General features: G+C 32.1%; 1 protein-coding gene across 1 annotated transcript; it reads right to left on the bottom strand.

Annotated features, from left to right (window-relative positions):
• Positions 1-362: 362 nt before the first annotated feature.
• On the bottom strand, positions 363-5560 carry LOC108319526 (aspartyl protease family protein At5g10770). The gene is made up of 3 exons (XM_017550685.2): positions 5308-5560; positions 1793-2230; positions 363-1700 (listed from the first exon to the last, which is right to left on the bottom strand). Exons 1-3 carry the CDS (start codon positions 5489-5491, stop codon positions 874-876), a joined length of 1449 nt encoding a protein of 482 aa, XP_017406174.1. The 5' UTR covers positions 5492-5560; the 3' UTR covers positions 363-873.
• Positions 5561-9756: the final 4196 nt, after the last annotated feature.

The following is a 9756-nucleotide window of genomic DNA, read 5'->3' as shown; positions in this document are numbered from 1 at the left end:
CACCCATCTAGCATGTGTTATGGAATAGATGTTGAAAACTTCAAATAGTAAATATTAAAAGGTTTTCTATATATATTAAACACACTTTGGATTTTTAAAAACCAAAAACTGACTATAATACTCTTTAGAGAATAAAGTAAAATAATATCTATTAGTTAGAAATTTAAAAATTAAATGTAATTAACAAAAAACTTATGTTATTTAACTTCTGATCAATTAAGTTCGTTCTGAAGCTTATCTTATCATTCTAACGAGTGAAATTGACATCCATCACCGAGTTCCATCTTTTCATTGATACACATTGCCACATGAATTCAAAGAATAAAAACCAGCATCCTAAATATTAGTTATCTCAAACTAAGTAACAAAACAAAAGACATGTTGTCTTTATTGAACAAAAGGTTTAATTAATAGCAAGAACAAGTTTATACTTCTTTCACCTTACACATGATCTATATGTACAATTGCAAGCAATCGCACAACTTGAAAGTTAATACAACACGACATGTTACACATTATTTTACATCTTCAAATAACTATCTCCCCCACATTATTTTTTCTTTTCCCTTTTCTTTGTCACTATCAAACTTTCCCACAACAACTCTAATCATAACAATCATAAAAGCTTCAGCCAATTAGGATTTCTTTCTCCCCAACTGGCTCAAAACTTGTTTAGTTAACTAAATATAATTTCACTTTTGTTTTCTTCTTTTGCCCTAATAACATCAACCTACACTTTTTGTTATTAGGTTAATCCACCTATGAAACATTCCATTGGAACAACCTAATATCAAATGTATAGGTTGAAAAAGAGAGATTGCACCCACCTAATAGTAAATGGTGTGGTTGGAGTACAAAAAAAAGACAGTCTTTTCACTTGCACCCACCAGCACCAAACCCTATCTTGCCATTTCCAAGATCATATACAACCTCTAGGGTTCTCTGTTGCACGTTTCCGAAAATGGTGACATCACTGTCATCACCATTGGCAGCAAAAGCCAAACAAACTTGCTTTGTGCTGGCCACATAGAGTATGCCTTGGGGCTGCAACTCCACTGTCACAGAGCCACCAAACACAAAGTTTATCTTGGGAATGGAAATCACCTTGTACGCGCTGAGATCGTAACACGTGTCGAGTATGGAGAGCTCAGGGGCAGAGGGGTACTTGGACATGCCCTGCCGGAAGGCGGAGCGAAGAGCGGCGTAGGCAGTGGGGGGGAGGCGCGTGATGACGGTGCCGGAGTCGATGATGGCACCGCCGCTCGAAAAGAGGGAGGGAGTGAGAGAGAGTTTGGCACCAGAGACAGTGATGGAAACGATGTCGAGACCGTAGAAGGAGGAGCCGCGAGAAATGGTGGAGAATGGGGTGTAGAGGAGCTTGCGATAGGCGCCGCCGCCAAAGGTGAGGTGGCCGGTGGAGCTAGAGGTGGAAGGGAGGCAGTAGGAGAAGATTTTGTTGTACTTTGAGGCGGTTTGTTGGACGAAAGAGATGGGGTGGCGGCCGAGGCCGATGAGACCGGCGGAGCCACCGAAGAGACCCTGGTTGTTCTGACCACATCCGAAGAGGAAGTTGTCGATGACGTCGGTGGTGGTTACGGTGAGACGCTCACGGCTGAAGTAGCCAACGGAGAAGGATTGATCACCATATTGAATGCCATATATGCATGCCTTTGTGGAAGCAGAACATCCAGGATCATTTCCTACAAATCATAAGAAAAATCAACAATTAAATCTTATGATGTTTGTTCCAAACATAACAGACATAATTAACGAAATTTGAGAATGTTTTTACCCGTGGCAGAAGAGAGTTGAGTGCAGAGTGTGGATGTGCATGTGATGTTGGCATATGTTCGAGACTTGGATGGATCAAAGATTGGATCTTGTTGTTCGTAGCAAGAACGAGCACAAGGTTGACACTGAGTCCAAGTGAGATCACTACCAGTGTCAAAAATGAGTGACAGGTCCCTCTTTGGTGTTCCAAGACCAACCACAACAAAGTAGTTTCCTGACCCAATAAGGCTACCAGATTTAGCTGGTAGGGTTGCTGAATCAAGTTCTTTCACACTGTCATCACCACCCAACTCCTTAGAGATTCTAGAATGAATGTATTTTACCCTTTCTTTGTCCAAATTCAGAATATCACTGTCTGTAACCTTTCTCTCACCATCATTCTGTTGGGAGCATGGCCCATATTTGTGCACCACTTCCAATGATCCTTTTCTTTTCGAACCTGAATAACAAGTAAACAATTAGTGCTGTTACATCATTATTCATGCATCTTAAAGTAAATATGATTAAGATTTGATAAGAGAGAAACTACTAATCATGGGGTCAGAAATTACTTATGGGTATGCTTGAAAAGAGAAAGCTTCATAATCATGGAGTAAGAAACTAATTAAAAAAATGCTTTGGTGGTAAAGTTGAAAGGAAAAGTAAGAGAGATTGTAAATTATATTTTTTTTAATAATTTAGAGATATAAAATTGGTTTGGAAGGCTTAAAAAAGAAGATAAAAATTGTAGATTAACAACTAATTAACAATGTCAATAATAAAGAATTATTTTAATAATTAATTTCATATTTATGTTTTATTAATTCTATCATCATTGGTATCCATCTCACTGTGAAAACTATAAATATTGGATGGAAGTGTAAGTGTGTGTGAAATTGGGAATCAAATTAGAATAACTTTGAAAAAAAGTTGCATGTTGGGAGTAATGCTTGAATGTCAAGATCTTATCTTTGGTTGGTTGGTTCAGAAGCACTATATTAGTGGGTATATTTTATTTATATCCATGCAAAGTGTTTTCTTCTATTATTAGTTAGGTACATCTGCACATAGAATTAAAATATATAGTAAAATACCAGTTTAATTAAGATGAATTTTGCATAACTAAATAGAAAAGAAAAAGAAACTCTTCCAATTTATAGGTATCTTGTTCACACATGTTTTCTATTGTTGGAAATTATCAATGAAATATAGTTAATTTCTTTAATAATTGAAGAAGTTTGTGGGTCACAAGTGCTACACGTCTAAGTAAACCTATTATGAATTATACGATAGATACATATCACCTAATTTTTTGGTTAAAAATTGGTTTTTTCTTTGGACGTGGTTTGATATTATCCAAGCACTTATAATTGAAGCCTAATTAATTTTGAAATATATTCGTGTTATATTTTGTCATTCTACTCTTAACACCAACAATTAGCTCAATGCTAAATGGTTATTGACATTTTTTGAAATATATGGTTGAATTAAAATAAGTTCAAGTCGATATATTTTCATATATAGAGTTTTTCTTTAATTTAAAATAGATCCAAATAAGATAAATGAAAGATCCAATCACCCTTTTGTGTAACAAATGTGTCCCCACCACGTTAATTAAATAATTGACCAAAATTTTTTGTTTTATTTTCTTTATATTGAAATTGGAAAAGCTTTAGTCTATATGTCAAAGTTTTGTCAAATTTATTCACTAGTACAAAGCCTACGACTTTTTGTACCTTAACGTTTGACATATATGGGTGGAAACCATGATGTTTTTATTCTTTTACGAGAGAGAAAATTGGCACCATTTTTCTTTTTAATTTATAAAGGATTTGGAATTGAATGAAAAATATTTCCTTCGAAGATTAGTAAAGAAAACTACAAAATTCAAAGTAAATGAATTCAACTATGTTCTTCAAAAGAAATTTAGATTGTTGAAAAGGAAATTGCTTCAAGTCTTTCGTAGTGACAAGGATAAGTGTTAATATTTTCGAACCCGTGACAATATGAGTCTCATAGTCATATCATATATGATCCGTGACAATACACTAAACTTTGTCCGTACCAAAATAATCAAAGTAGGGAAATAGGGAAAAAACATCACTTTCCAATGGTTAAATGTGTAGAACATGTTTAGTAAAACCAGGAGAAAAATTAATTGAAAACCTGAAAAAAGAATTAGCAGAAAATTAAGATGTAAATTGATAAATCAATTGGATGAATTAAAAGTAAAAGTTTAATATTGAACTAATTGCTAAGTATATAGATGTAAAATGACAATTTTTATTACTTGACCATATAACTTGAAATTTGGAAAGTATGTGCATTTTCAATCACTTTTGATGTTTCCAATAATTTACCATTTTATAAATATTACATTATTTTAATCATTTTATTAAATGAAACGTGATCATATAAATACATTCATATTATTCTTGATGTTTTTATTTGTAAAAACAACGAGAAATGAATATTTAAGTATTAAAATATAAGAAGCTGAGGAATCCGAAACAGTTTTCCAATACCAATTTTGTTATTATAAATTTGATTCTTTATTTTCCAAGAGCATCCATTATCGTAGTCTTTCTCATGACGCCTATTTTCGTTATTATTATTTAGATCTTGTTTTCACAGTTCAAATATCAAAGAAAACCTTTTGCAGAAAATTAAAATTCTCAAAATTATTTAACTCAGATTTAATTATTTTTATTTTTACCTTAAAGTAATTATTTTCATGTTTATTTTAATCTCCTTTTTCACATTAAACTTAAGATATTTATATATTGGTATACGTTTGATATATTTTTTAAAATTTCCATTAAATAAAAAAAATGTCCCTATCATATATAAATATATATATGCAAGTATTCTCTAACTTATAGTTTATTATTGTATTAAAGAATATGTGAGTGAGTGAATGGTGGGTGGGTTTTCTTTTCCTTTATCTCTCTCTATCTTCTATCTTGAATATGTGACCATGGGGTATTGGTGGGTTCCATGTGAATATTCTGTGCCAATTATGTTATTTCAAGAAATGACAAGCCAAGCCAAAGCCAAATACATTAACTTACCTGCACTATTAATCATTACTTTTCTCTCTCTTTCCTTCAAAATTTCCATTTTCAACTCAAGAAATTGCAAGATTTAACTTCTCTTAACACCGATACTATAGAATAGAATGTTTTATGTACAACACACCATTATTGTTATAATAAATAAACATGTAAAAGTTGGCATCATGCATGTAGGTAAAAAATATACTCCATATTTAAAGTAGGTTTAATATGTAAAATAGGTGAAAACCATTCATTTTGGTATCATGAGGGAGACAATTATCAGGTAAAAAAGATAAGATCCACCAAAAGTAATAACTTAAACAAATTTCCAGACAGTTTTAATAATATTTTTCAATTAAGAACTTGATAATGAACTAAGTAATGGTATAAGATAAGGAAATTGTGATTATGATTAGAGAAGATTATGCAGAAGCATTGAAGAAAATGTTTGAATGAATGTGAGGAGGAAAATTGAATTGACCTTTGATGGAAGAGCTGCAAGAGGATGATGGAAGAAGAGAGTTGAGATGAAGAAGATGAAGATTGTTGCTTTCTGTATCCTCTCTTGTTGCTTCAAAGGCAAAGCTCTTCTCCAAGGAGGAGAAGAAGAAGAAGATAAAAACTGTAAGAGAAGAAAAGAAAAGAGAAGAGATTTGAATGGCCATGGAAAGAAGTAAGAAAAATGAGGATAGAAAGCTATAACTTAGGTAGCTACCTATTCAACACACTTTCACTCTGTGGTGAAGCTTTGCCCTTTATATATACCCAACTTCTGTCAATGGGGGGTCCAATAAATTATACATTATCAATTCTTGCACGTCACTGGCTAATATATATGCAACAAACAACATAATATTATTATTATTATTTATTATTATTATTATTCAGATAGGTTTTATTTCCTGTTAAATATCAATATTCTTAAAAGGTAGGTTGGAGATTCATAGATCTCAGTTTCTTTAAACAAGATTTCATGTTTGAGTATTATCAATGAAAAAATATAATTAGACTGAAAGATATCGCTAAAAATGATTAATTAATTTTTTAATGATTGTAAGTAAAAACTAAATAAATATTCTGTATTGGCTTGTTACGGTTTAGCATGGTGCAGACAACGTTTGACTAAAATGACCAGACAAAAATTCAAGTTGCAGGCCTGCGTAATTTGGTGCCTAATCTATATTTATACATATGATGATGGAAATTAAGAACATTAATGTTGAGTGGGGTTGGCTTGGTAAATTTTGTAGTGTTCAAACGTTGAATGTGGTGGGTTTCTAGTTGGGATTAATAAATCATTTTGGTGAAAAGAAAAGAACATTAATGCCAGTCACACTTAATTATATCCACAGAGACACATACTGCTGCTTAAAGGGATTAAATAGATCTGACTTATTCAAAATTAAATCAATCACTTTTTATTCAAATACTACATAAATTTTTGCATGAATATACCAATGTAATCATATTACATCCCCACAAATTTTATAAGATGTATATATAGAGTTATTGGATATTATAAAATTACAATTATTAGATTGACTTGTTTTATTGTATAAATTATATCTTTGAACTTTTATATTAATATAATTTTGCTTAGTAACTCATTAATATATATATATATATATATAGTTTTTTTAATATATAATTTTAAAATGAATCAAAAATAATTTTTTTATAAATAAGTTATATTACGTCCATTGTATATTTTATTAGAATTTTAAGTCTTTCTAAAATTTTAATTCTTTCTACATTTTTCAAAACATATTGTTCTTAGTTTGACTTTATAATAAATCATATCCGTGAGGAGATAACAACAAGTGGATTAAGATAACTTAAATATATTTTTTTATTAGATTAAGCTTTTAGTTTTTTTAGTGTTGATTTAACCGTTTTTTTCTTTTTTAATTTGGATTATTTTAGTTGAGAGATGATAATTATGTATGGTTAAAATTTCGTGGAGTTGATTAATTATGTGTATATTGAATTAGATGGGTGAAATATATTGTTATTGAAGTCACGTGGTTAATAGAATATGATTATATACATTCGAGTATAATTATTGGAAAATTGAAATGTTGAATTGAGTTTAACGTACGATATAATAGTTATTGTAAATATTTTGGAATAATTCAAATACACTGAATGTTGAGGTCAGATATTTTTAGTCTATTTTTTGTAGTGTTCGTAGCTGAGGTTTGAAAATATATTGATGTTTGATATGTTATATAATTCTTTTTAATATATTTTAAAAGATCAAAATCATTTGAAAGTACAAAAGAAAGATTGCACAATAAAATTCAATAGAAAATCCAAATTAGTGAATGTTATATTTAGATAATTCATACATAATAAAATTTGACATGAAATCTTATGGTTTTGGGTTGATATTAAATAAGTGATGGTTTACTAATTAAGTGATGAGTAATTGTCAGGTGATGAGTAATTGTTTAAATGTTATCTTATGCTAAAAAAAACTATATGTTACTCAATGTATTACTTATAGTTACTTGAGATTATAGTGAAAAAGATGATGAAATATTTTTTTTTCTCTTTTATAGATTCTAACATTCAAGAGTATATATATCTATTGAGGAATTGGTAGTGATAGGTGGTTTTGAAATTTGGTGTAATATAAAACAAATATCTTCATTTAAGAAGTGACGTTTAAGCGAACGATAGGAATAATAATCACTCATACGATAAGAGGATAAGAAAGAAATGCTAGAAAAAAAGAGAGGGACTACATAAATTCTCATCCCTTTAGATTTTTTTCTTTCAAGTGAATGTCATTAAAACAAGAAAGTATTTCTTTATTCAAGGAAATTAGGTCATTCTTAGCAACAAGGTTGAATTGAAGCAAAAAGAATTTTGATGATGAAATGTTTAAAGACAATAAGAATCTATTGTTCGATACAATAAAGGTTAAAGCTTTTTGTAATACATAATTAATGGTAGTATAATAGACTTACAATAGAAAGATACACAAACATATTTAAAGAAAAACATTATTTTAGAAACACACTATAATAGTCTATTATCACTTAGGATAATCAATTATCTTAGTTAAAATCATAAATGACAAAATTCTTTAGAATAATCGATTATCACTTTGGATAATCGATTATCCAAGAAAAACAATTTTTGCAAAGGTTCACAGATAATCGATTATCACTTGGAATAATCAATTATCTCAAGAAAAATAACTTTCGAAATGGTTCGCAAATAATCGATTATCATTTGGGATCACTGATTATCAGTGACAATTGCAAAGAGACTCTTCAATTTCTTACCTTATTTAGAACTGAGCCTATAAATACCTTGCTTTTGAGCACTTTCAAACTACTTAATCTTTTCAGCCTATAAATAATTCTTTATGCTTTAACTGTAAGCTTGTGAACCTTGTGTTAGTAGAAAGGAGTGCTTCCATTAGTGATGGAAACTCATTTAGGGCATTCCATTCAAAGGAGTACCAACTTAAGCTAAGACTAAGAAAGAGAAGTTGGAGAAGGACTTTTAGAAGCTCTTTCTTGATTTTCTTTCTCTAAGTCTTAGAGGGATTCTTTTTAATATGCTTATATGTGTTTTGTAGGATCCAATAAAGCTAGGAGATCAAAAACCAACCAGAAATGAAGTCATCTAGTTAAAGGAAGAACCGACGTCTTTGTGGGTGACGTTAATCAAACGTCGGACTCAACAGGTCCGACGTCTTTATAGACGTCGGTTACTACATGATCTGACGTCTAAAGGGCTCTATAGATGTCGAACATTGCATTAACCGACGTCTACTGCAGCTCGTGTCTTTCGGTAGCATAGTATCACCTTCTTCCTTTGCTAGTTTCGTCATAGAAAAGGTTAAGTCTTTTGGATCTCTTATGGTATTTCAACCGAAAACCGAATCTGGGTCCTTGCCTAGTTCCAATAAAACCGCCAATGAAAACGAACGGTGACAATAGAACTAGGCAAGGACCGAAGTTCGGTTTTGGGTTGAAACGCTATAAGACATCCAAAAGACGCAAGCTTTTCTTATGAGGAAGCTAGCAAAGGGAGAATGTGGTACTACGCTACCTAAAGACATGAGAAAAACTACACCAAAACACAACAAAAACTCATTTTAATCGGTTCAAATGAAAGATAATCAACCAAAGACTAATATAATCGGAATAAAAGTACGTTTAAATGGTTCAAAAGAGACAAAAACACACCTAGAAAAGCAATGCCGCGGAGAGAAAAGTCGAGAAGGAAGACGACGAAGTGCTCGTAATTGTAGGTTTGATGTCTGATTTAGCAACAAACTAGACATCGGCTCCCCATGTGAACCGACGTCTATTCTGGCCTAGACGTCGGGGCCCTCACTAATATGACGTCTAAAACAACTTTTCACCTACCCTGTCAGGCCATTTAGACGTCAGATGGCGGGATCCGACTTTTGTACGGCGGAAAAAAATAACTTTTCATCCACCTATCAGACATATACACGTCCGTTCGGAGGGGCGCCGACGTCTATAATCGAATATAGACGTCGGGGTGGCGGGATCAGACATCTCTAAGGCGGAAAAAAATGACTTTTCACCTAGCTGTCAAGCATATAGACGTCTGTTAGGAGGGGCCCCAACGTCTATAATATTATAAATGTCAGGGACCCTCCTAACAGACGTTTATATGTCCACTTATTTACGAAAATGCCACCGGTCAATAATTTACGTTGGTTATTTTGTGATCCGACGTCTATGGGGTGACGTTAAAGCCCAATTCTGCACTAGTGTCTCTCTAGGATTTCTTTCATATGTGTTATCTGTTCAACGATCAGGAGGTGCCTAGGCGATCCTGGTGTTGAAGGCTTCGATCTTGACATATCAATTTCGTGTTTTTCAGTTGGTAAGTCGTTTCCCCTTTTATCCGTGCATTCTTAGACTGTGAGAATGCAACT

The sequence above is a fragment of the Vigna angularis genome, chromosome 6 (assembly GCF_016808095.1).
Source record: "Vigna angularis cultivar LongXiaoDou No.4 chromosome 6, ASM1680809v1, whole genome shotgun sequence".
Taxonomy (NCBI): Eukaryota; Viridiplantae; Streptophyta; class Magnoliopsida; order Fabales; family Fabaceae; genus Vigna; species Vigna angularis.
This window is presented reverse-complemented; position numbering and strand designations above follow the sequence as displayed.